This window comes from Artemia sp. Qi Xiang Cuo, chromosome 2, assembly GCF_049724085.1.
Source record: "Artemia sp. Qi Xiang Cuo chromosome 2, ASM4972408v1, whole genome shotgun sequence".
NCBI lineage: Eukaryota > Metazoa > Arthropoda > Branchiopoda > Anostraca > Artemiidae > Artemia > Artemia sp. Qi Xiang Cuo.
In genome coordinates, this window is record NC_142795.1 from 831,484 (window position 1) to 858,497 (window position 27,014).

At 36.8% G+C, this 27,014-nt stretch overlaps 1 protein-coding gene across 2 annotated transcripts; it reads right to left on the minus strand.

Annotated features, from left to right (window-relative positions):
* Nucleotides 1–2,259: 2,259 nt before the first annotated feature.
* LOC148954787 (ferritin heavy chain-like) lies at nt 2,260–27,014 on the minus strand. Of its 2 annotated transcripts, none has more exons than XM_089107933.1 (3): nt 26,795–27,014; nt 4,222–4,446; nt 2,260–2,567 (listed from the first exon to the last, which is right to left on the minus strand). In XM_089107933.1, the coding sequence occupies exons 1-3, from the start codon at nt 26,954–26,956 to the stop codon at nt 2,301–2,303; spliced, it is 654 nt and encodes a 217-aa protein (XP_088964059.1). In that variant the 5' UTR covers nt 26,957–27,014; the 3' UTR covers nt 2,260–2,300. The 2 variants fall into 2 exon arrangements, with proteins under 2 accessions (XP_088964059.1, XP_088964060.1); XM_089107934.1 differs by lacking the exon at nt 26,795–27,014 and adding an exon at nt 13,741–13,842.

The window sequence follows — 27,014 nt, forward strand, 5'->3', positions numbered from 1 at the left end:
AATTAAGGTGGAATCAGGGAAATAAAGAAATTAGAAAATACACCCTTAAGCTTAGAAGCTCCCCAAGATGCTTATGGAAAAAAATGAGAAGCTTAAGGAGGGTATGAATAAACTGTCTAGCCAGACTGAGTTGACTAGGCCCTCTGAGGCCCTCTGATATATATATATATATATATATATATATATATATATATATATATATATATATATATATATATATATATATATATATATATATATATATATATATATATATATATAAGTTTCATTAAGTTTAGTCCTTCCCATCAAAAGTTACGCGCCTGAAAAAATATGCCTGATTTTCAAAAAAAGGAGAAAACGTCCCTTAAAAGTCATAGAGCCTTAATGAAAATCACACCATCAGATTCAGCGTATCAGGGAACCCTACTGTAGAGGCTTCAAGCTCCTATCTGCAAACATGTGGAATTTTGTATTTTTGCCAGAAGAAAGATCACGGATGCGTGTTTATTGTTTTTTTGTTTTTTTTTAGTTTTCTTTTTCCCAGGGGTGACCGTATCGACCCATTGGTCCTAGAATATTGCAGGAGGAATCATTCGAACGGAAATTAAAAGTTCTAGTGCCCTTTTTAAGATACCAAAAAAATGGAGGGCAACAAGGCCCCCTCTGATGCTCACTTTTATCCAAAAGTCACTCGATCAAAATTTTGAGATAGCCATTTTGTTCAGCATGGTCGAAAAATATAATAACTATGTCTTTGAGGAGACTTAATCCCCCACAGTCCCCGGGGGAAGGGTTTTAAGTTATGAACTTTGCCCAATGTTTACATATAGTATTAATTATTGGGAAGTATATATATATATATATATATATATATATATATATATATATATATATATATATATATATATATATATATATATATATATGAAATAAGTATAAAAATCTGATTCTTTTGATGTATCTATTGGTATCAAAATTCCGTTTCTTAGCCACGAACTGTTTGATAGGTAATGGTATATCGATATTTTGTTATGAAGATGGTGCGTTAAATGTTATTAAGACCACCAGTGGGTTGGAAAAATCTTTTTGAAATATTCTTGAAAATAATCATGAAGTTAGACTTTGTTTTAAATACAGCAAAATGTAATGTTTTGATTTTTAATAAATTAGTGCGACTAGAGCTGATGGTGCATCTATAGGTGTGGAAGGTACTACAGTAAAGCCTTTTAGTATGTTCATATATCTTGGTAATGAAATTGGTAAAAAACCTTGGGAAAACTAAGATAGTAATTTTGGAAATATAGAAAGTAAAATTTGTTCTTCACATAGTATGAATTATATGTTCCCAATTCCGTTTGAACGGAGCCGTTCTTCTAAGAATTACTAATAGTTTAGTGAGTGACGAGTCTAGACCTCGGAAGGAATTTAAATTTCTCTTGTTTTACATTTTGATAATCCTATGGTATTTCTTGCCCTAGATTATGAGGCCTAAGTTTAGCTCTGCCAAATAGTCTGTATTTAGTGTTGTTTTACCGAATATCGTCCAACTGCTTGAAAATTAGCCCCAATGAAAACGTGACTAAACATCTTGGACACTCTTTTTTGAACGCTCCATAACTTCCCTCGTAGCACTGGTAGGATAACTTTGCTATCAGAAAAAGTTCTAACGTGCCGATTAAAACAAAATTAAAATTTCTGTTGCTTATTCTCAAAGGAGTCGGGAAAAATGTACAGGAACGGAAAATATGTACAATTAGCAGAATATGTTTACAATTTTGGTTTCTTATGGAATAGGATACTTTCACTATAAAATTGCGATTTCATTATACAAGGCAAAATTTCTTCTGCAATTGACTAGTGAGGGGTCTTCTTGCCTCACTTGAATCGCAATTACCCTAGAAATAATACCTCTCTCTTGTTATTTACACTATTACCAACGCTTCATAGAGACATTCAGTAAAAATAGGGGCATGTCAAGTATTAGATATCAGAGTCTTCGTCGACTTTGATATTCAGTGCAGCTAGAACAGGGCCCTTAAACAGGACTCCAGGCCTGTTTGCACCTTTAAATCGATAGTTTAATTTACATAGTTAAGCTTAGAAGTTTTGCTTGACAGTTTTCATTAGATTTCCAAAAATATGGCATTTACCTAGTCTAGTTTTGACTTCTCTGATGTATTTTTTATGAGTAAAAAAAAAATACTTTTATCTTTGACACTACTGAATACCAACAACAGAAAGGGCATGAGTCCTAAATTGGAGATACATTGCTTTGACTTTCTAACATTTTATTGTTTATTTATTACAAAATAAAAATTTCAGTCAACTGGTAAATTTTCCTTAGCAACTGACGATTGATGTGTTACTATTGATCGACTGAATAAATTGCTATTAGAATGATGTTCAAGCTCCATATCAACCAAAGTGACGATCAATCCCTTGCCAGAACAGCGTTTTAGCTTAGTTACACATTGTGATATGGTGTAAATTGACATCGACTGTTTCTTCAGAAAATCTTCTCCAAGAAATGAAACAAGATGACTATCTCCATGCTCTTTTCCCAATTCAGACAAATCTAAAAGAGACTAAAGAAAGGACATAGTATGGTAACTTGTCTTAAAAAAGTTTATACTAGGTCAAACAAAATAATTATGCGTGCGCTTAAAAAAAAAACTGAATAAATTTGCCGAGGAGCTGAGCTATCTCAGCTGGGACACTGTGTCGGAAATAATTGATGATTCTTCCCTTGCTTACAATAAATTCTGATCTGTTTATAAAGTGATCAGCAGTAATGGAGAAGTGTCGGTTGTTATTTTTTAGGTAGCGGGAGTGTCCTCGAAGCCTTGAAAAGCCTTCCTCTATGCCCAAATTTCCGTACTCTTTGCGAGCTTCTGATAACTAAATGAGACTTGAAGTAAGGTGGTATATATTAATTTTTTATAAATTAAGAAATTAAGTGTTACCGAGTAATTTATTAATTAAGCACTACTAGGAGCCAGACCCTTATCCAATATTTTTTTCAGGGGGTGGGGGGATTTTGGTCCGCAGGGGAGAAGTTACAAGAAGTAACTTTATAAAATGCAGTCTTTTTCACATGTACTTTTGTTACTTTTGTTCGGGGGGAAAGTCAAACTGGGTATATCTCCCCTGGACAAGGTCCTGCCAAGAGCATAGATATTTCAAACCTTCGCGCAAAAAATTTTAAGGGGAACATCTTTTCACAGCTGACGATCATTCTCGAATTATTGTTTTACGAATATTAAACTTGAGAGTAAAAATCTGGACTTTAAGGAGGGAGTACTAACTCTCCTTCCCACTTAAGAGAATCTTTGAAGAACAGCAAATAGTAACAAACTGTAAGTAAAGAGCGACCATTCTCAGTAGGATCCAAAAGCCTAAAAAACAAATTTATGATTACAATCTATAGAACAACGAAACTTATAATTCATGGTGATTCCTATTATGTAAAGCGTGGGCTATTAATTTTAAAGTTGCTGATTAAATGTATTAGCTCATGAAGATTTGCATAATTTTAGAAATAGATAAAGCATTTCTCAGACTACACTGGTTAAGCATGACAAAGCAAAATAAAATCGCAAAGAAGAGAGAACGAGGATAATAACAGCCAGTGAAAAAAGAAAACTATGCAAATATTTCGGTCGAGATCTCGACCTCCGCTCACACGTATATATATATATATATATATATATATATATATATATATATATATATATATATATATATATATATATATATATATATATATATATATATATATATATATATATATATATATATATATATATATATATATATATAACTATATATATAAAAAATATTGAACTTGACAAGAACAGGGACTGCCCGCTCCTCAACCCTTAGCTCTTTATGTTAAAATTTTACTGTTTGTCCCAATTCCTTAAAAACGACTGCTCAAAAACAAGGGCTTTTTAATTGGAAAAAGAAGTATTTGTAAAGCACTGTAAAACTTTATTGTAAAGAGTATAGGAACAGGGAGGGACAGTCCCTTTCATATATGGAATAATGCATGTTATTTTTAAGTTGTAATTTCTATCTTTAATTTCATTTGAAAAAAAATGTTTTTTATGAATGAAATTAAGGCAAACTTATTTTTACAACAGATTTATAGGAAGGTATTCTCTCTTTTTCTCATAGGTAAAACCACATTCTACCTAGAATTAAAAAAGAATTTACACGAGTATCAAAACAAACTTATACCTCGTTTACTTCTTTTTCTAGTGCCAGCGCTTCTTCCATAATTTCCGTCACGTTTGCCCATTGCTGTGTCACCGGTTTTTCAATATTGTCAAACGACATAATGCACCCTCGCTGGACCTGATAATCAATAAGTTTGGAAACTGCCAGATGGTGCTCTTTCATCTTTTTATTGAACAAGACTGCAAAACCCAGTAATGCGACATCATCACGTCTTACGTACGATTCCTTAAATTTTAGCCACAATTAATAAATTGTTGTGACGCATTTATTTGTTTATGGTTTTGGACATTTTTTCTTTTGGGGGGTTGTGATTAAGAGCAAAGAAGAAGGCTTTTCACAACCTTCAAAATCAGGGATTTATATAAAAATATAGAGTACTTATTTTTCTTCAAATATAGTTCTAAAGAATAATTTTAAGAAATGCACAGTTATGATTATACGATTCTAAATATACTGCAGAATTGCTATTTTCCCTCCACCCAGCTCTTTGTTCAATAGGGATAGCCAACCCCACTCTCTTTTTTGAACCTCAGCATCAAGCCTGCTGAAACAGTCCTTTATTATGTGAAAAAGAGAGACTACAGAAGGAACAGAACTGGACAATGAAGTTTGCGTTAATGACCTGTCAAGCGTCGGAAGCACTATATCTTTACTGTTCACTCTTTGCTTTACTTCATAGCATAACTTGACGTAAAACGCAAGGTGATGTTCCTTCGTCACAGCTAGCTGCCTTTCTTGAAGTTTCCGACTTTGGATCATGTTATTTGCGAAGGGTTCAATTTTGATTCGTAAATACACCCCCTTACTACTGATCAGTTTTACTACTGATGATGGTCACTGTATATGTGACCGAAATATCTGGTATTTTTGTGAATTTTTTATGCACTGTCTATTAAAAAGGATTTTATCCCTATTTTGAACTTTCATTTTTTTTAATGCACCCCCTTTTCCGCGATTTTGACGTTTCTCGGGTTTGAGAAATCCAGCTCAAAGACTGAAAAATATTAACTCCTCACCAATTCAGCAAGAATGTCCCTTAAAAGTTTTGAAACTTTGTAAGCGTTTACTTTGCAGTCCTTTGCAGATTACTAGATTTGCAGGGTAAATATGGGACTAGCATGATTAGATATGCAAGTATCAAGTCAAAATGGATGCTCAATGTTTATACGTCAGTTTATGAACAACTGTCATTACCTTCGTATACAATAAATTATACCAACATTTTGCCTCACGCTTTGTCCAAATGATTTCTCGGATATAATCGTAAGCTAAAAAGTCCCAATTGAAAATTACCCCGAGTAATCTTTTATTAAGTCACGTTAATCCCCGTGTTTGATATCTTGTCATCTATAGATACAAAAAGTCATTCGCTATATCCGCCACCTAACAAGCTAAAAAAGATTCCCTGCAAATGTTCTCCTTTCCATTGACTTGATATTTAAAGAAAAGGGATCGTTTTGTTATTGTCATCATTTCAACCGAAGTTCCAAAACTTGGAGGATTCTACACCATGATGAGCTTCCTTGGATTAGCTGGCTACATCATGGAGGTTTCAAGACTTAGAGAGGTTCTTGAACTTGTCTACGCGCCTATCACTATCCCCCATCTTCTCAGCGGGAAAGCAATCACCAGGGCAAAAGGTGGCCATTGTTTGGTTGAGGCTGCGCTATATGCTATTTTGCTTTCCGAGATTTTTCTCGAAGAAAGTTCCAATGTTACTTAATCAATTCTACAACCTGAAGAAATATTGGAACTCATAAACCTTTACACAACGCCTAAAAACAAAGAAGCGACCGTTGTGGATATAGATTGAAACTCTTCCCTGGAAAAAATAGTGGGTTTCATCGATAGGAAGAGACTGGAACTACTCCATACAGAACCTCGAAACTGTGGTTCCAACATTTCGATATGGTTTCCGTACAGCGAAATTTCCTGAGTGCCGAACGATCTGAGTCATTGGACCTCCACTTGAAATCCACCTCTGATATGCTACCTTATCTGGAGGCATCTGGGCACAATAATTACACAAAATCCTGCCAGATTTACCTCCAGCGAATGGTCAAGCTCCAAGAAACCCACCTTGTAGTTTATCAAGCCTTCCAGAATGGAAAGCTTGTGATCAGACATTATTATAGATTATGGGCTAGGCTCTCCACGGATCTTGTCATTGAGCAGGAGCTCATGCGTTGTCTCAAAAAGGCTGCTGGCCTTACCAACGGAAATGGTATGATAGAGGTTCAAATTTCATTATGGGTTCTGTCTCGACCATTCTGCTCTGCACTAAATTTTCTGATGGAGGGTATGTCACAGGTTTCCTATGGAACTAGTCAACAAAATAAGGAAACATTCGAGCCGAGGCAGCTAACAGGCTGTAAAGACACCCAGATCCGTATCGATTTTCTAGAAAAAGGGTCACTATTTAATGGGATCTTCAACTAAGAAACATCACCAACAGTCTGACATCCTACGAATCTACCAACGTTGATTCTGCTAGAGATTTAGGCCTAAAAATTATTGGCTCCATGTCTGGAAAGCTTGTCGCTGATTTTGACTTTCGACGAAAACGACAGACAGTTCAAATTATTACAAAGCAGAATCCAAGTGGAGACTGCGAAAGACTGGACCCCACTCTCCTTTTTTAGAGGTTCATCACGCTAGCAAAGAGGATCAATCTCACAGAATCTGAGTACTTTCGACACGAACTGTGTTCCTACCCGACATCACTTTTTAACAGTTCTTGCATGCTCTGGTCTCAGAACAAGCCAGAGTTTGCCGAGGCTATAGCATAGGCTTGCAATCTTGAGGCGCTCTCTACTCCTTTTCCCAAACCCATTCGATATATCATTGATGATGGAGCTCTTCTGCACAGAATTCTAAGGGCCAAAAACGAACGATACTCCGAGATCCTTGGCTATTATGCTACTTGCCGGGCCCAATAGTATCCATCTGGCACTATTGCGTTCAACAGCTACGATGGCGTAGCTACCATAAAAGATATGGCCCAGTCAAAGAGAAGTCGTATAATGCGCCGTGAGATCGTCTTCACAGTAGATATGCAGCTGAAGGTAAAAAAGGATGAGTTCTTGTCCTGCAAGAAAAACAAGGCCAGATTTATCTTCCCGTTGGCTGTTTATCTCCAATCACAGGGCTTCGTTGTAGTCTAGGAACCAGTTAATGCAGATGTCCCAATTGTGAAAGCTGTTGTTGATTCTCCCCAATATTACGACACTGCCGTCACTGGAGATGATACTAATCTTTTGGTTCTATTGTGTTATCATGGTGACCTATCAAGCAAGAAACTATTCTTTGCACCTGAACCAAAGTCGAACAAAACTCCCCGAAAATGGGATGTTCAGAAACTGAAAGATAAGCTTGGCCAAGAGACATGTCATCTGATTCTTTTTGTTCACGCCATCTTAGGCTGTGACTCTACTTCACGGATTCACAGTGTAGGAAAAGGCCTTATTCTGAAGAATCTGATGACAGATGCTGATTTTCTTGCATCAGTTGCAGTTTTCCTGCTGAATTGAGCTTCGAAGGAGGAAGTAAGGGTTGCTGGAGAAGACGCTCTGCTTATGATATATGACTCATAAAAGGGGGAAATCTGATTGAACTCCGCAGGGATGTTTTTAAAAATAAGGTGACTACTGCTAGCACGTTCGTCCACCCAAAACAGATACCACCAACTTCAGATGCGGCTAAATTCCACAGTTACAAGGTTTTCTACCAAGTTCAGGTATAGAGTGGAAGTCCTGATTCTGAACTTAAAGCCGAGGAGTGGGGTTGTAAAAATAAAGATGACTTCTGGTATCCATTGACTACTGACGTTCCACGAACCCCTCGTCTGTTTCTGAAAATCGTGGCTCCTGTCAACTGTAATGTAGCTCAACAAAATGTAGCTGCTTTAAAAGCAGATTACCTTGCACTTCAGCGTGTAAAACTTATAAAGGGACAGCACGTTCTAATTCTCCGAAAATTGAAAGCTGCAACGATAAGGAGAACGTCGACGCTTAGATATCTGAATCAAAAGAATTAGTTGTGAATGCTGGTTGGAGTTTGATTCTGTCTTTCAAATGTTCATGAGGTTACTTCGATAATTTTAACAGTTGTGAAGACTAGTCAATGTATTGATAATAGTTTATTCTAAGAGGGATTTTAAATGTCGGCCGCTGAAAACTAGTTTCATAGATGATTCCCTTTTCTAATATTTTCATGTTTTAATAAACATCTTGCAATCACTTTTCTCAGGCCGACCCATCAGGTGATGGAGCCAGCTACGAAGAGATTCAGGCTAACTAATTATTAGATCTCAAAACTGACAATTTAGCCAGCGAAAGATGGTTGGGTAAAAAAAAAGAGGGTCATGACGACGAAAAGCGTAAAAATCTCATATGGATGATTACGAAAAATTTTTTTGTGTACCGTATACCAAATTTGACACCATTTCCACACTTATCTCGTCTTTTTACATCGGAATAATTATTCAGTTCAAGAAAAACGAACAATTACCAGAACTTTTTTTTTTTTTTTTTTTTTGTTAGGAAATTGACACGATACGCAAAATGACACGAAACGCAAAAAAACTAGTTTTGCTTCGACCTAGAATATGCAACTTTGGACATGTTGTTCATCTTTTTTTTCTCTACAACATGGTGTAAAAATCATTTCTGTTACAATTTGTTTTGGGTCAAACTCTAGTTTGCCTGTACTATAAAGCTTGTTTAGGACTAACTTGAGAATGAAATAAGAGCTATCAAATTTTTTGTCCATGAATATATTCTCTTGTAATTAGTTCACACGGAGGGGAAAACGCTTAGGAAAAACTATCAAAGATTGACGGGACTATTCACACTCATGGGAAAGTGTTTGAACGCACCAGACATCATGATGAGAATTGCAAATCAATACAGCATGAAGGATTCAGAATAAGTTGCTTTAGCCTTGACATCATTTTCAGTATTTTTAGCCAACTCCAGATTAATATAATCTAATGAATTAGTTAATCAAAAAAAAAAAAAAAAGAAGATGGCATGTCCACCCATCATTTTTCCTTTGATCATATCCCATTTTAGGAAATTTCCTGCCATGTTTGTTGTTTTTTCTTTATGTTTTTATATTCTTTTTGGAAAGTGTGAAATAAATATGTATAATTCTCCACCATGGCTATAAGATTATGGGTCTGTGGAGGATCTATTCTCGACATGACTCTCACTTTAAAATATTTTGCCTTGGAAATCCCATGAAACCCATCGGGTTCCAAGGGGAAAAGTTGAAAAATCCAACACAAAGACATAACGGAAAAATGGTCAATCCTGAAAGGAATTCCTTTGAGGAATGATAGAACTCCCGTCCGTGTGAACTAACTATTAGCATCCAAAAATGTGCCCGTCCTGAAATCTAACAGTTCGTGGCAACGAACTGTAATTAAGGAGCGACCCGGATCAATAGTAACCAAAACTTTAAAAAAGGAATTTTGATGTCAACAGATATATTAAAAGAATTAGCTTTTTTATGCTGATTTCAAATATATATATTTCATTAAGTTTAGTCTCACCCATCAAAGGTTACGAGCCTAAGAAACACTGCCTGATTTTTGAAAAAAGGTGGAAACATCCCTAAAAGTAATAGAATCTTAATGAAAATTACACCATCAGATTTAGCATAACCAAGAACCCTAATATAGAGGTTTCAAGTTCCTCCCACGTTCCTTTTTTCTCAAAATCGTCCGATCAAAATTTTGAGATTGCCATTTTGCTCAACATAGTTGAGAGGCCAAATAACCTTGCCTTTGGAGAAAACATGACCTCCCACAGCCCCTGGGAATTTTTTCTTTTAAACTTCGAAATCAACATGCTGTAAAATTAGTACCGCGTCTTGCGACAAATAGAAGGCTATATACAAATACTGCAACAACCAGTGGTGCATATTAGGCAAGTAATTTATTGTGAACAGAATTTTAATAATCAGTAGATTAATTAAAGACAACATTTAAGTTTTTTGAAGCAAAACTGTTAGCAAGGTCGAATACCTCACAAACCGCATAACCTGGTTACACTACTGATGTAGCCGGATGGATTCTTAAGACTAACCAGCTCCTATAAAATGCAACGTAAATCTAAAACTCATAAGTTTTAAAGTAGACCAGGCCATTACCTAGAGATCGTTTGAGAGAAGACTTTACTATAAATTATGCAAAAGTGGAATTCACAAAAATTTAGAACATGTTCTAAAATAAATTTAATGCCCAAGAATTTAAGGTTTTAACAAAAAAAAATCATATAAAAATCAATAAAAGAAACTAGTGGCACACATTCAACAAGCAACACTGAGCCAAAGACATGCTGTACAATTTGCACAAGAACCTATCAGATGACAGGGATGGAAAGTGGGGAAAAAAATTTGTAGCGTATGAAGACCGGAGAATGAATTTTTTACCCCTTCGTTCAAACACAAAATTCTAAGTTCCCTTACCCCCTCCTCCCTGAAAAATCTTAAAGTTTTGTAGGCAAAAGATGGTAAACTAACCAATAATCAATCAATCAATCAATCAATCAATTTATTCAGTCAATAAACTCAACAAAATACACTTCAATATACACTCCCCCGTAAAGCTCTATGTTCAGGAAAAAAACAGGAGAGAAACAAAAATGAAACAAATACATAAAAAACAAAAACATTTTCAACATCATACATTCACACCTTTAAGAGACTCACCGCAAGAGAGAAAAAAAAATAATAATAAAAAAAAATTTAAGAGAAAAAAAAATCATAAAAATACAATGATCCTCACAAAAAAAGAAGAAAAAAAATTCCAAAAATCAAAAACTAAGTAGGGGACTACCAAGCAAGCAATTTATTCCGCGTGGACTACCCTATGATCAATCAATCAATCAATTTATTCAACCAATGAATTTACGACAAAAACACTTCAATATAGAAACACACACACACACAAAAAAACTAACACACACACCCACACACTCACACACACTCACACAAACACACACAAACACACACTCAAAAACTCAAACACACTAAAACACACACCCAATAACAAAACCACAGTCACACTCTCAGAAACACACACTCACACACACACACACAGACAAAAACACACACATACAAACACAAACACACACACACACACACACACACACACACACACACACACACACACACACACACACACACACACACACACACACACACACACACACACACACACACACACACACACACACACACACACACACACACACACACACACACACACACACACACACACACACACACACACACACACACACACACACACACACACACACACACACACACACACACACACACACACACACACACACACACACACACACACAAACACACACACACACACAAACACACACACACACACACACACACACACACACAAACACAAAGAAGAGAAAAAAAAACAATAATTAAAAGACCCAGAAAAAAAGCGATTTTATGAGACCCCCCCCAGACAATAAAAAGATGTAGGACAATCCAATAAATGAAACCAAATTCCAAATATATATTTGAAACCAAGCCACAAATAATATTAGACAAACTCAGTACCTCTCACAAAAAACGTTTCCAACCCAGGCTAGTGTCACCCGTCCCCCACCCCAAATAATAATAATAATAAAAAATATATTTAAACATGAAGAATCAACACATTAAAAACTTTCTTAAAATTCTTTTGAAAATACCAAACGAGTAACATTCTTGAGCTGACTCAGGTAGGCTATTCCAAACGATATGACGAGTAGTTAATGGATTAAAGTCAGACCTCACCGATGGAGTAAATAAAATACTAATATTCCTTGAATTGCGAACATGAAGCGGAAATCTATCAGTGATGAAAGAAGGAGTAGTTTGAAGGGCTGTGTGAACATCACCATGAATTTGATGAACAGTGAAAGAAACGCACGAAAGAATGTAGAGAGACTGCAAATCAAGTAATGGGCTAGCTGGGTTAGATGTAGAACAATTTGTTTCCTGTATAAGCCTTCTTGCCTTATCATATAACTTAGAAAGTGGTTTCAAAAAAGAAGAAAAAGTTGACATCCATATTATAGGGCAATAGGAGACGTAGGACTGAACTAAGCAATGGAACAGAATTTTCAAAACTGATCCAGGAAAAATATGTTTTAGCTTCCTCAAAATTCCAAGACTCCTTGAGATCTTCATATTAATTAGTCAAACATGATGCTTGAATGAAAGATTTTCATCGAGAAGAATACGGAGAAATTGGACATATCGTTCCTTAGGTCTACTGAGAGAGCCCCTTGGAAGCTAGATATTAGTTAATTCAGGGCACGCCAGAGAAATACGAGAAAAAATTAAAAAACTTGACTTAGCAACATCTAGGGCAAGGCAATTTGCATCAAACCAAAGAACAACTCTCTCAAAAAGGTCAAATAATTTGGGAAGCATCTCAGACTCAGTTCCTACTACAGTACCAATGGTACTGTCATCTGCGAAAGTAACGAGAGTGTCCACATCCTGCGAAAACGATGGATTTTTTTTAGCATTGAAAGATTCAGGATGACATAGGCGACAGCAAACTCTAGGTTTTTGTTTTTTAACCACAACTATAAGGTCATTAAAATAAATCCAAATTAGAAACGGTCCAAGAGCAGACCCTTGAGGACCACCAAAATCAACCTCCGACAAAAGCGGGAAAGGGAATCTACGAAGATAGTTTTACCTGACAAATAGGAATCAAACCAAGCATGAGCCTTTCCTCTTACACCATTGTGTGATAGATTATACAGCAGAATCTCATGAGTTAAAGAGTCAAAAGCCTTACGGATATCTAAGAATATAGCTGCAGGAATCAAACCAGAGTCAAGCGCTGTGTGGAGAAAATTTAAGAGTTACACACGCATGCTCCGTAGAATGTTTAGCTCGGAAACCAAACTGAAAATCATGAAAAAATCTTTTAGCCTCTAGAAAATACATTCAATATGTCACCCTCTGACGAAACCTGGCTGCAATCCATGCTTGCCTTCAAGCATAAAGAAGAAAAAAGTATACTCTATAAATTTTCGGAAACAAATTGAGAGTTTAACTTAGGATGCTGTATCATCAGATACGCCTCAGCTATGCCTTGCATTAGGATTGGCTGGAAGTTACTGACATTACCAATTATGTAAAGTAAGGTTGGCTTGAGATGTTTATTAGTGGAAGCTTTGATGAAGAGACGTGCCATTCATGATGTTTTTATGCATATTGTGCGTATGCTAACTAAATATCCGCTGGATTTGGAAAATTGAACTAACTTTGCGTGCTGGGGTACATTCATTAGACTTTTTGTTTCGGGGTATACTAAATTGAGACCACCAATGTTCAGTAGCTTAAAGTTTTACGCTTAACTATTGTAAATTGGTTGAGGGGATCTTAGCATGGTAAAAAACTAACCTACAAGATCCCTATCAAAATCAAACTTAAACAGGTATAATATAATTTAGAAACATGTAAAATATGAATTGTTACCATGACCAAATAAATGTAAGCCGTGTAGAGTTCCAAGTTAATGTGCTTATTAATAGCATTTTCTGTGTCCATATGAACATTCTGCTTACAACGAGACATAGTAATGTACACAAATGAAGCATCTGCACGGGTTTTGGCTTCATATTCAGCTTATCTTAATGTGAAATTGTGGTCGACAAGTAGCCTAATCTTGAACCTAACCACAATTTCTTGTTCCTAGGGTTAATGTAAGGAATCCTGATATTTGTAAAAACGAATTGTGCAACATATGTGAAATTAATTGGAAGCTTTTCTTATGTTTATCATTTATATATTTTGCCTGAAAAGAATTTCTCAATATTTTTGCTTGTAGGTGTATATTGTCCTAAATAAAAAAGAAAGTTGTTGTTTCTTTTTGCCATTGGTAATAAACAATGAAATTAAAACGTAAAGCAAGCAAAACATCCCTTTTTAAAAATAACACCCAAAACTACAGGCATATCTAGGATGATCGACTGGGGAGGAGAAAATTACTATGATTGATTGGCAGGCATGTACGCCTGATTTTTGCTTTTTTTTTCGGGGGGGGGGGCAAAGATTCAAGGAAAATTTTATTTAATAATCTGAATAGGAAATGCTCAGAGATATAGCAAAATTTAGGATTTTTTGGAGGGATAGGTGGATCTAAAACCCAGCTGCGTGCATTGCTGACCGAAGGTCAACAATTGCTACGCTTGAGCAGAACCGTTGGCTAATATTTTAGAAAAAAAATACAAAAAATAATGAAAGGAAGTAGTTTTAAAAGAAGTTAGTGTCCCTGATTAAATTAAAAATCAAACAAGTTTTTTTCTACTGAGAGTACGGAGCAGCATTAAAACTTAAAACAAAAGCAGAAATTATTCCGTATATGAGGGGGGGGGGGGTGCCCCTACTCAATGCCCCTCTCTTCACGGTAAATTTTATAAGTATCTTTAAAAAGGGGTCTGATTCTATTTACACAACCATTGTGTTTCAGAAATCATTCTTAAGGAATTAGGACAAAAGGTTAGACTTTAGCGTAAATAGCGGGGTACTAAGAAGCGACCAGCTCCCCTCATATATAAAATAATTCCTGTTCGTTTTAAATTTTAAGGCTGCTCCTTGCTTTCAGTAGGAAAAACTTGTTTTTGAATTTGATTTCTGATCACTTTTCAAACAATCCCAGGAAATCTGCCCCCTTCCGTATAAAATCCCTCCACAAAAAATCTTCCATAGAAAGTTCCTCCCGCGTAAGATTCTTCCCCTAGGAATTTACCCCAGCTAATTCTAACTTTGCTGTAAATTCCCCCCCCACCCAGGAAATTTCTAGCTTACAATTCCGCCCCAAAAATACTCCCTAGCATGCTTTCATTGGAAGAAAGACATTTTTTTTTATTTAATTTCTGATCTTTCTTTAGGTCATGGCAGAAAGCCCCATCTTTGAAGAATATGTCTCGAATATTCCCCTCCCCCTAATGAAAAGTTTCTCCCGCTTACAATTTCCCCACGGAGAATTCTCCTGGTTGTAATTTCACCCTGAAGAATTTTTCTTATGGGAAATCCCCCTCCCCCAAGTAGAAATTTCCCGAAAATTCCAACTCCGCTGCAAATTTTCCCCGGACAATTCACAAGTGGAGCATCTCCACTTGTGAAGTGGGGTTACCAACGAGAAAGTAAGACAAATAAAACGAATTTCATATATGAGTCTTGCAAATTCTACATTAAAATGCAGAATTTGCAATATGAAGAGGGTTGCCCCTCCTTAATACCCCACTCTTTACGCTAAAGTTTTTAGTACTTTTAAAGAAGCGTCTGAATCCAATTAAACGGCCCTTGTTCTTCAGGAGTCACACTTAAAGAATTGGGTCAAAAGGTAGAAAATTTAGCGTAAAGAGTGGGGTATTTAGAAGGGGTAGCCCTTCTCATATTTTTGTTCGTTTCAAGTTTTAATGTTGCTCCTTAATTTCAGTTGAAAAACTTTTTTTCATATGTAATTTCTGATTGTTTTTCAGATAATGCCGAGGAATCCAGCTTCCCCTCCATGAAAAATCCCTTCCCCCACAAAAAATTCCTCCGTGAAAAGATCTTACCACGTACCCCTTCCTATTCTGCCACAGCCCCCCCCCCTAAAAAAAATTATCTGTATGCTTCCCAATAGCCAATGCTATATGTAAACAATGGGCAAAGTTTATAGCTTGTACCCCTTCCCCCGGTGCTGTTGGGGTCAAGTCATCTTCAAGAACATAGTTGATAGGTTTTTTAACTATGCTGAACAAAATGACTCTCTCAAATTTTTATCGGACGACTTCCGAGGAAACATGGGCGAGGGAGGGGGCTAGCTACCCTTCAATATTTTTGTTCTCTTAAAAAGGGCAATAGAACTTTATTTTCCCATCAAATGAGCCCTCTTCGGATCTTCTGAGATAACGGGGTCGATACGATCACCCCTGGAAAAAAACGTATCCGTGATCTTTCTTCTGTTAAAAAAAAAATTCAAAATTCCACAGTTTTGTATATAGGAACTTGAAACCCCCACAGTAAGGTTCTTAGATATGCTTTATCTTATGGTGTGATTTTTATAAGGATCATTTGATGTTTTGGGAATGTTCCTCCCTCATTCCAAAATTTGCAAATTTTCTCAGGCTCGTAACTTTTACGGATAACATTAAACTTGTTGAATTTTATGTATTTAAACAAGTATCAAAATTTAATTCTTTTGATATATCTATTGTTACCAAGACTCTGTTTCTTCAAGTTTCGGTTACTAATGAACTGCATCGCTCCTTACTTACAGTTCGTTACCACAAACTGTTTGAAATATATATGCACCATGTCAAAAATCCTCACTCGTTTGAATTCAAGTCGGGAAGGAGGTACATGATAGGCAGTGCAATAGCGCTGCCTCAGTAAAAAAAGGATGTTGGCACATCATCACTTTTTTTTGGTTTCTTAAGATCAAGGTACTCTGTATAGAAGGAGCTATCGTATGAGCTTCAAAAAGGGCTCATTTGATTAGAAATAGAGAGGGCTAGTGCCCTTTTTAATAGTCTAAAGTGATTAGAGGGTGACCAGCCCCCCCCCCCCCTCCCACTCTTATCATTTCCCAAAACACATCCAAACATAATTTTGAGATAGCCATTTTGTTCAGCGAAGTTGAAGGATCCGAAAATTAGGTCTTTGAGGATGACGACCCCCTCCCTCAGCCCTCATGGCAAGGGATGTAAGTTATGCCCTGGGGACATATAAAGCTCTTATAGAGAAGGGGCAGGCCCTCCCCCATGGACTACCCCTCTTTTCATCCAAAACATCTGATTAGAATTGTGAGACAACCATTTTTCCAAATAGTCCAAAGAACATATAAAAATGCCTCCAGGGTTGACACAATCTCCCAGAACCCTGGGACAAGGGTTCTAAGTGTTGCCCTGGCGGCATGTAAGATTTTCATGGAATGGGTGATTGTATATACTCCAGACGGGGCTCATTTGATTTAAAATAGGAAGTTATTGTGCCCATTTTAAGATTCAAAAGGTATATAAGAGCAACCAGACCCCCTCCCCCCTATGCTCATCATTTCCCAAAACACATCCAATCAAAATTTGAGATAGCAATTTTGTTCAGCGTAGTTGAAGAGCCAAGAAATTATTGTCTTTGAGGATGACAACACCCCCCCCCCACAATCCTCAGGGCAAGAGTTGTAAGTTACGCCCTCGGGGCATTTAAGGTTTTAAAGGAAGGGTATTCGTATATACTTTGGAGGGGGCCGATTGAATTGATAGTCAGAAGTTCTAGCGCCCCTTTAAAGAGTCAAAGTGATCGGAGAGCAGTTACCCCCCCCCCACAAAAATTGAGATAGCCATTTTATTCAAAATAGTTCAAACATCATATAACATGGCTCTTGGGGCTGATACAAGCAGCCAGGGCCTGGGGACAAGGGTTTTAAGTTATGCCCTGGGGTAATTTAAGGCTTTTAAAGAATATATGGTTGTATAAACTTTAGATAAGGCTCATTTGAGTAGGAATGACCCAATTGATATTGAACGAACACCGTGCTGCCATCTACAATTTAGTCTAACGCTGTAAGAACATAATTTATTCAAGGATTAGTGATCCACGAACGGGTCAATGACCCCTTTTTTCAAGGTCGATTTATTTGTTGTTTTCAATTGTATTGAGTCCGGAGTGAAGTTTCCACATGCGCATTAACGGTGGGGGGAAATGTATTGATCTATAACTCATGACGGTGCACCATATATGGGCATAATGAATTCGGAACGAACACCGTGCTGTCATCTAAAATTTAGTCTAACTCCGAACGGGAATCCATATATGGGCATAGAATCCCTCGAGGGGAGAGGATTTCCGAGAAATTGATTGCGTAATCGAAGGAGAGAGGATTTCCGAGAAATTGATTGCGTAATCGAAGGGGGAATTTTATTGATCCGATAACGGGAAACAGGATCACGTGTCTCCTTCTAAACCAATCAGAGGGCTGGTTACATATTAGCGGGAGAGGATTGCAGATGATAAAAGGAAAGGATTTTTGCTATAGTTTTAGTTAGTCTGTGAATAGAATTCAAAGGAGTAGTAGGAACCTATCATGAGTTACTACGCCCACACCATACATGGGCATAGAATACTGACGTGAACATGCTGCCATCTACAATTTAGTCTAACGCTGAACCTACATAATTCTGATTGGATCAAAATTTTGATTGGATGTGTTTTGGGAAATTGTGGGCGTGAGAGGGGAGTTAGTTCAATCCCTTTTGACTGTCAAAAAGAGATGTAGCCCTTTCAATTTCCAATCTAATGAGCCCTTTTGAACTTTCTACGTCAACACTATCTATTAAAACCTTATATGCCCCGAGGGAATTACTTACAACCCTTACATTGAACAAAATGGCTATCTCAAATATTCGATTGGATATTTATGGGGAAATAGTGAGTGTGAGAGGAGGGTTACTTTTCCTAGAATCACTTTCTACTGTTAAAAAGGGCACTAGCCCGTTTAATTTCCAATTGAATGAGTCCTTTTTGAAGTTACTACGACAACTCTTTCTATGAATATTCAATCCTTACTCTGAGGGTTTTGGGGGGGGGGGGTGTCATCCTCAAAGACCTAATTTTCAGAACTTTCAACTACGTTGAACAAAATAGCTATCTCAAAATTTTGATTGGATTGGTGTAAGAGGGGGGTTAGTTGCCCTCCATTCACTTTTTAATATTAAAAAGGGCACTAGCCCTTTCAATTACCAATTGAATGAGCCCGTTTTGAAGTTTTTACGATAACCCTAATTTTAAAAACCTTATATGCCCCCAGGGCATAGCTTACAGTCCTTACTCTCAGGGCTGTGGGGGGAGGTTTGTTGTCATCCTCAAAGACCTAATTTCCATAACTTTCAACTACTTTGAAAAAAATAGCTATCTCAAAATTTTGATTGGATGTGTTTTGGGAAATGGTGGGCGTTGAGAGGGGGGTTAGCTACCCTTCAATCACATAAGACAATTAAAAAGGGCAGTAACCCTTTCCATTTCCAATTTAATGAGCCCTTTTTGAAGTTTCTATGACAAAGCTTTCTATAAGAAGCTTATATGCCCCTAGGCATAACTTACAACCCTTTTCCTGAGGGGCCTGGGGTGTTTGTCATCGTCAAAGACTTAACTTTCAGAACTTTCAACTACGTTGAACAATATGGGTATCTCAAAATTTTGGTTGAGTGTGTTTGGGGAAACAGTGAGTGTGAGAGGGGGGATAGTTGCCTTCCAATCACTTCAGACTATTAAAAAGGGCTCTAGCCCTTTCAATTTCCAATCGAACGAGCCTTTTTTGAAGTTTCTATAAGATCATTATTTGCCCCCAGGGTATAACCCACAACCCTTGCCCTGAGGGATGTAGGGAGGGGAGGGGGTTGTCATCCTCAAAGAGATTATTTTCAGAACTTTCAACTACTTCTAAAAATTGGCTATCTCAAAATTCTATTTGGATGTGTTTGGGGAAATGGTGGGCGTTAGTTGCTCTCGTTCCTTTTACCTTCGGCCAGGAACAAAGCGAAGCTTTTGAGATATTAAAGACAGAACTATCAAATCCTAATATTATTTTCTTTGAATTTCCGGATAAAGATAAAGAATTCTCCCTCGTCACAGACGCATCGGAAAAGAGTATTGCTTTACTTTTAATGCAACAATGTGAAAGAACTGATCGATTTCTAATAGTGGTGACATACTCTGAAGTTCTAAGCGGAGCAGCATCTAGGTTTGACAACCACAACAGGGAACTCTTTGCCTTGGTACAAAGTTCAAAACACTTCCAAAGGAGCTATTTATGGGCCGCAAGAACTCACGCTTTTGTAGACTTTGCTGCTCTTACGTATATTAAGAGGGCCAAAGACCTTCATTCGAAATTATATAGAATTACGGTTCTCTTAGAGAACGATTTATGTACTTATCACCATATAACCATTAATAGAAATCCTGCTGGCTATTTGAGTCGACCCAGCTCAGAGTTCATCAATTAAAATAGGTCAGTTAATCTTGAGGAGTTGGAAGTGCAATATTTAGCCCTATTAGGGGACGATTTCCCAATTTATTTCTTTGGAATAAGAAAAGAAGAAACGAAAGGATTCCAACTAGAAGACCCTGAAATTAAGGTGGAATCAGGGAAATAAAGAAATTAGAAAATACACCCTTAAGCTTAGAAGCTCCCCAAGATGCTTATGGAAAAAAATGAGAAGCTTAAGGAGGGTATGAATAAACTGTCTAGCCAGACTGAGTTGACTAGGCCCTCTGAGGGATATGAGTCAATTTTAGTTAGTCCAAGCATTCCCGGGCCTAACAAAACATCTGAAAGGGGTGAATTCCATATTAAGACTACTCAAGGGGATCTTCCTTCTATGAGAGGGAACAGGCATGGCAGGGACAGATGCTTGCCTTTCCTCGGATCTATTTATAGCAAACTGGGTGAGATAAGTGTAAGAAGAGTTGGTCAAATCCCATGTGGAACCGAAGGGGAGTGAAATTGAATCCTGTGGAAGACCAGTTCTGGTGGTGGAACTTGCTAAGACCAGCACTCAGGAAGGAGCTACTGGCACAGATAATTGGGCTGGGTCTGAAACACCTACGGATCTAGACACCAAGAGGAGTGAATCGCAGAGAGAAATACAAGTTCAAGCGGTGGAACTTGCAAAGACCAGCACTTCAGGAAGGAGATGTTGACAGAGATAATTGGGATGGGTCTGGAATACCCACAGACCTAGACGTCAAGAGGGGTAAACCGCAGGATACTGGAGAAATTCCAAAATTAGAGATTTCGGGCAGAGCTCAAATAAACAACATACCAGAAATCTCGAATATGGGAAAGGGGAATACTTTTTTTGTAAAGTGGTTAAGAGATATCCATTTGATCCTAGTAGGTGGTTTATTTTACGCAATAGATGATTCATAAAAAAGAAAACATATTCATAAATCTAAAATTATTCTACCAAAAAAACTAATTAGTGGGATCATTAGTCTTATGCATACGAGCCTTTTCCTAGGAGCGCAAATGGGGACTGTTAAAACTTTGAATAAGTTAAAACAATGTTGTGTTTTTGAAAATAAGTACTGTAAAGTTGAAGAGGCAGTAAAGAACTATGATCTGTGTTTGAGGAGGAATAAAGTTATCACTATGTGCCCTAGGCTTAGAGAAAATATTTTTTCCGACCTACCATTATATATTTGGTCAATGGAAACCACAGGAAAATTGCAACTTTGCACAAATGGGGAAAAATATGTAATTATCACAGTAGAGCATTTTACTAAGCACAAAAGCCCTTTTCTAGACAATTATTTACGAAATCAACGAGTATAATCGACTGCATAATGGCGAATTTGGTTTGCACACACAAAGGGTTTGTCGTCGGTGAGAGAAGACAACCCAATCGCCCGGACAAACCTTGACTTTGCAGACAATGTAGGTCCCATGAGTAGGTTGTTGACTGAGCTCTAAAAGATGGTCAACAATACCTCCTGTATATCAAAGAAAACTGGTCTCATGATCAGCATGTCTAAAACAAAAGTCATGAAATTAAATGCCCCAAATCACCCAGATATCCAGCTAGAGGCAAAACCATCGAGACTGTTGAAGAGTTCACACCGAACGGAGGAGCAGAAGCTGACGTTAGAGCTCAAATAGGAAAGGCATGGAAAGTCTTCAGAATCATGAAGAAGTCGCTTTGGAATAGACATAAAATTAGCTTGAAAACGAAGATTTACGTTTACAAGGCAACTATTCGATCGATCCTGTTGTACGCCTATCAAACTTGGCCTTTAAAGACCGAGGTAACACGCTCACTAGAAGTATTCGACCATCGCTGCATGAGACACATACTACGGGTCAGCCGATAATTCATATATCAAACGCTGATGCTCAAAGGCGTTGTGCCCAGAAGGCCCCCCTCTCGGTTATCATAAAACAACGACGACTGAAAATCCAGGGACACACGCTACGACGGCCAGCTGCAACCATATCCCGTGAAGTCCTCACCTTCGACCCCCTTCCAACTTGGAAACGCAGACCAGGCGGCCGAAGAAAGGATCTCTGGCAGACATTCAAGAATGACCCAGATCCTTGGGGTGGCTTCCGCCGGCACGGACGTCGTTGGGATAAGGACTGGCTTATGATTGCAAAAGTAGCTGCTGCTGATAGATCGTGTTTGACTACGTCAGTCATCCCATTATCCATTTGTGTCGAGCAGGATGGACCATCTGGTTCCTACCGAAAGTAAAAAAAAAAGAAGTAAAATTAAGAAATCCACGAAGTGAATAGCAGCATGACCAGTAGAGTGGCCTCTCAGAAAACAAAATTGTGTCTTACTTAATAGGCCATGCTTTGTAAGATGATCATAAAGGTAGTAATCGACTACTTTCTTAAGTATCTTGGAGAACAGTGGGAATATTGAGATTGGCCTACAATTACCCATATTTGACTTCGAACCTCCTATAAACAGAGGTATTACTTTAGCCTGTTTTATGGCTTCTGGGAAGGTTCCTGTTGTCAGGGATGTTTTAACTTTTGATGTTGCTCCTTACTTTCAGTTAAAAAACTTGTTTTTTTTATTTAATTTCTGATCGTTTTTTTAAATAATGCTGGGAAATCCGGCGCCCCCTTCATAGCAATGTCCCTTCCCCCATGAAAACTTCCTCCTTGGAAAGATCCTCCAACGTAACCCCTGATCCCCCCCACTACCAGAAAAATCCCCCCTGAAAACGTCTGTATACTTCCCAATAACCAATACTATATGTAAACAATGGGCAAAGTTCATAAATTAAAGCCCTCCCCCGGGGACTGTGGGGGATTAAGTCATTCTGAAAGACATAGTTATTATATTTTTCGACCATGCTGAACAAAATGGCTATCTCAAAATTTTGATCGAGTGACTTTTGGATAAAAGTGAGCATGGGAGGGGGCCTTGTTGCCCTCCATTTTTTTGGTCTCTTAAAAAGGGCACTAGAACTTTTAATTTCCGTTCGAATGATTCCTCCTGCAATATTCTAGGACCAATGGGTCGATACGGTCACCCCGGGAAAAAGAAAACTAAAAAAAAAACAAAAAAACAATAAACACACATCCGTGATCTTTCTTCTGGCAAAAATACAAAATTCCACATGATTGCAGATAGGAGCTTGAAACCTCTACAGTAGGGTTCTCTGATACGCTGAATCTGATGGCGTGATTTTCATTAAGGTTCTATGACTTTTAAGGGACGTTTTCTCCTTTTTTTGAAAATCAGGCATATATTTTCAGGCGCGTAACTTTTGATGGGAAGCACTAAACTTAATGAAACTTATATATATATACATATATATATATATATATATATATATATATATATATATATATATATATATATATATATATATATATATATATATATATATATATATATATATATATATATATATATATATATATATATATATATATATATATATATATATATATATATATATTTGAAATCAGATAAAAATCTGATTCTTTTGATGTATCTATTGGTATCGAAATTCCGTTTCTTAGAGTTTCGGTTACTATTGAGCCGGGTCACTCCTTACTTACAGTTCGTTACCACGAACTGTTTGATAGGTAATGGTATATCGATATTTTGTTATGAAGATGGTGCGTTAAATGTTATTAAGACCACCAGTGGGTTGGAAAAATCTTTCTGAAATATTCTTGAAAATTATCATGAAGTTAGACATTGTTTTAAATACAGCAAAATGTAATGTTTTGATTTTTAATAAATTAGTGCGACTAGAGCTGATGGTGCATCTATAGGTGTGGAAGGTACTACAGTAAAGCCTTTTAATAAGTTCATATATCTTGGTAATGAAATTGGTAAAAAACCTTGGGAAAACTAAGATAGTAATTTTGGAAATATAGAAAGTAAAATTTGTTCTTCACATAGTATGAATTATACGTTCCCAATTCCGTTTGAACGGAGCCGTTCTTCTAAGAATTACTAATAGTTTAGTGAGTGATGAGTCTAGACCTCGGAAGGGGGGGGGGTAGCTACCCACCCGGTTTTTTAATATTTGAAATTAAATTTCTCTTGTTTTATATTTTGATAATACTATGGTATTTCTTGCCCTAGATTATGAGGCCTAAGTTTAGCACTGCCAAATAGTCTGTATTTAGTGTCGTTTTACCGAATATCGTCCAACTGCTTGAAAATTAGCCCCAATGAAAACGTGACTAAACATCTTGGACACTCTTTTTTGAACGCTCCATAACTTCCCTCGTAGCACTGGTAGGACAACTTTGCTATCAGAAAAAGTTCTAACGTGCCGATTAAAACAAAATAAAAATCTCTGTTGCTTATTCTCAAAGGAGTCGGGAAAAATGTACAGGAACGGAAAATATGTACAATTAGCAGAATATGTTTACAATTTTGGTTTCTTATGGAATAGGATACTTTCACTATAAAATTGCGATTTCATTATACAAGGCAAAATTTCTTCTGCAATTGACTAGTGAGGGTTCTTCTTGCCTCACTTGAATCGCAATTACGCTAGAAATAATACCGCTCTCTTGTTATTTACACTATTACCAACGCTTCATAGAGACATTCAGTAAAAATAGGGGCATGTCAAGTATTAGATATCAGAGTCTTCGTCGACTTTGATATTCAGTGCAGCTAGAACAGGGCCCTTAAACAGGACTCCAGGCCTGTTTGCACCTTTAAATCGATAGTTTAATTTACATAGTTAAGCTTAGAAGTTTTGCTTGACAGTTTTCATTAGATTTCCAAAAATATGGCATTTACCTAGTCTAGTTTTGACTTCTCTGATGTATTTTTTATGAGTAAAAAAAAAAACTTTTATCTTTGACACTACTGAATACCAACAACAGAAAGGGCATGAGTCCTAAATTGGAGATACATTGCTTTGACTTTCTAACATTTTATTGTTTATTTATTACAAAATAAAAATTTCAGTCAACTGGTAAATTTTCCTTAGCAACTGACGATTGATGTGTTACTATTGATCGACTGAATAAATTGCTATTAGAATGATGTTCAAGCTCCATATCAACCAAAGTGACGATCAATCCCTTGCCAGAACAGCGTTTTAGCTTAGTTACACATTGTGATATGGTGTAAATTGACATCGACTGTTTCTTCAGAAAATCTTCTCCAAGAAATGAAACAAGATGACTATCTCCATGCTCTTTTCCCAATTCAGACAAATCTAAAAGAGACTAAAGAAAGGACATAGTATGGTAACTTGTCTTAAAAAAGTTTATACTAGGTCAAACAAAATAATTATGCGTGCGCTTAAAAAAAAAAACTGAATAAATTTGCCGAGGAACTGAGCTATCTCAGCTGGGACACTGTGTCGGAAATAATTGATGATTCTTCCCTTGCTTACAATAAATTCTGATCTGTTTATAAAGTGATCAGCAGTAATGGAGAAGTGTCGGTTGTTATTTTTTAGGTAGCGGGAGTGTCCTCGAAGCCTTGAAAAGCCTTACTCTATGCCCAAATTTACTTACTCTTTGCGAGCTTCTGATAACTAAAGGAGACTTGAAGTAAGGTGGTATATATTAATTTTTTAGAAATTAAGAAATTAAGTGTTACCGAGGAATTTATTAATTAAGCACTACTAGGAGCCAGACCCTTATCAAAGATTTTTGTCCGGGGGGGGGGGGATTTTTGTCCGCAGGGGAGAAGTTACAAGAAGTAACTTTATAAAATGCAGTCTTTTTCACATGTACTTTTGTTACTTTTGTTCGGGGGGAAAGTCAAACTGGGTATACCTCCCCTGGACAAGGTCCTGCCAAGAGCATAGATATTTCAAACCTTCGCGCCAAAAAATTGAAGGGGAACATCTTTTCACAGCTGACGATCATTCTCGAATTATTGTTTTACGAATATTAAACTTGAGAGTAAAAATCTGGACTTTAAGGAGGGAGTACTAACTCTCCTTCCCACTTAAGAGAATCTTTGAAGAACAGCAAATAGTAACAAACTGTAAGTAAAGAGCGACCATTCTCAGTAGGATCCAAAAGCCTAAAAAACAAATTTATGATTACAATCTATAGAACAACGAAACTTATAATTCATGGTGATTCCTATTATGTAAAGCGTGGGCTATTAATTTTAAAGTTGCTGATTAAATGTATTAGCTCATGAAGATTTGCATAATTTTAGAAATAGATAAAGCATTTCTCAGACTACACTGGTTAAGCATGACAAAGCAAAATAAAATCGCAAAGAAGAGAGAACGAGGATAATAACAGCCAGTGAAAAAAGACAACTATGCAAATATTTCGGTCGAGATCTCGACCTCCGCTCACACGTATATATATATATATATATATATATATATATATATATATATATATATATATATATATATATATATATATATATATATATATATATATATATATATATATATATTAAGGCAAACTTATTTTTACAACAGATTTATAGGAAGGTATTCTCTCTTTTTCTCATAGGTAAAACCACATTCTACCTAGAATTAAAAAAGAATTTACACGAGTATCAAAACAAACTTATACCTCGTTTACTTCTTTTTCTAGTGCCAGCGCTTCTTCCATAATTTCCGTCACGTTTGCCCATTGCTGTGTCACCGGTTTTTCAATATTGTCAAACGACATAATGCACCCTCGCTGGACCTGATAATCAATAAGTTTGGAAACTGCCAGATGGTGCTCTTTCATCTTTTTATTGAACAAGACTGCAAAACCCAGTAATGCGACATCATCACGTCTTACGTAC

What these genes read in the sequence shown, in the direction of transcription:
- LOC148954787 (XM_089107933.1), bottom strand. Translation starts at nt 26,956, where the DNA reads ATGAAAGAGCACCATCTGGCAGTTTCCAAACTTATTGATTATCAGGTC. An exon ending in TAGAAAAAGAAGTAAACGAG is followed by an intron (nt 4,447 to 26,794) that starts GTATAAGTTTGT and finishes CTAAAATTTAAG; the next exon opens with GAATCGTACGTAAGACGTGA. An exon ending in TAGAAAAAGAAGTAAACGAG is followed by an intron (nt 2,568 to 4,221) that starts GTATAAGTTTGT and finishes TCCTTTCTTTAG; the next exon opens with TCTCTTTTAGATTTGTCTGA.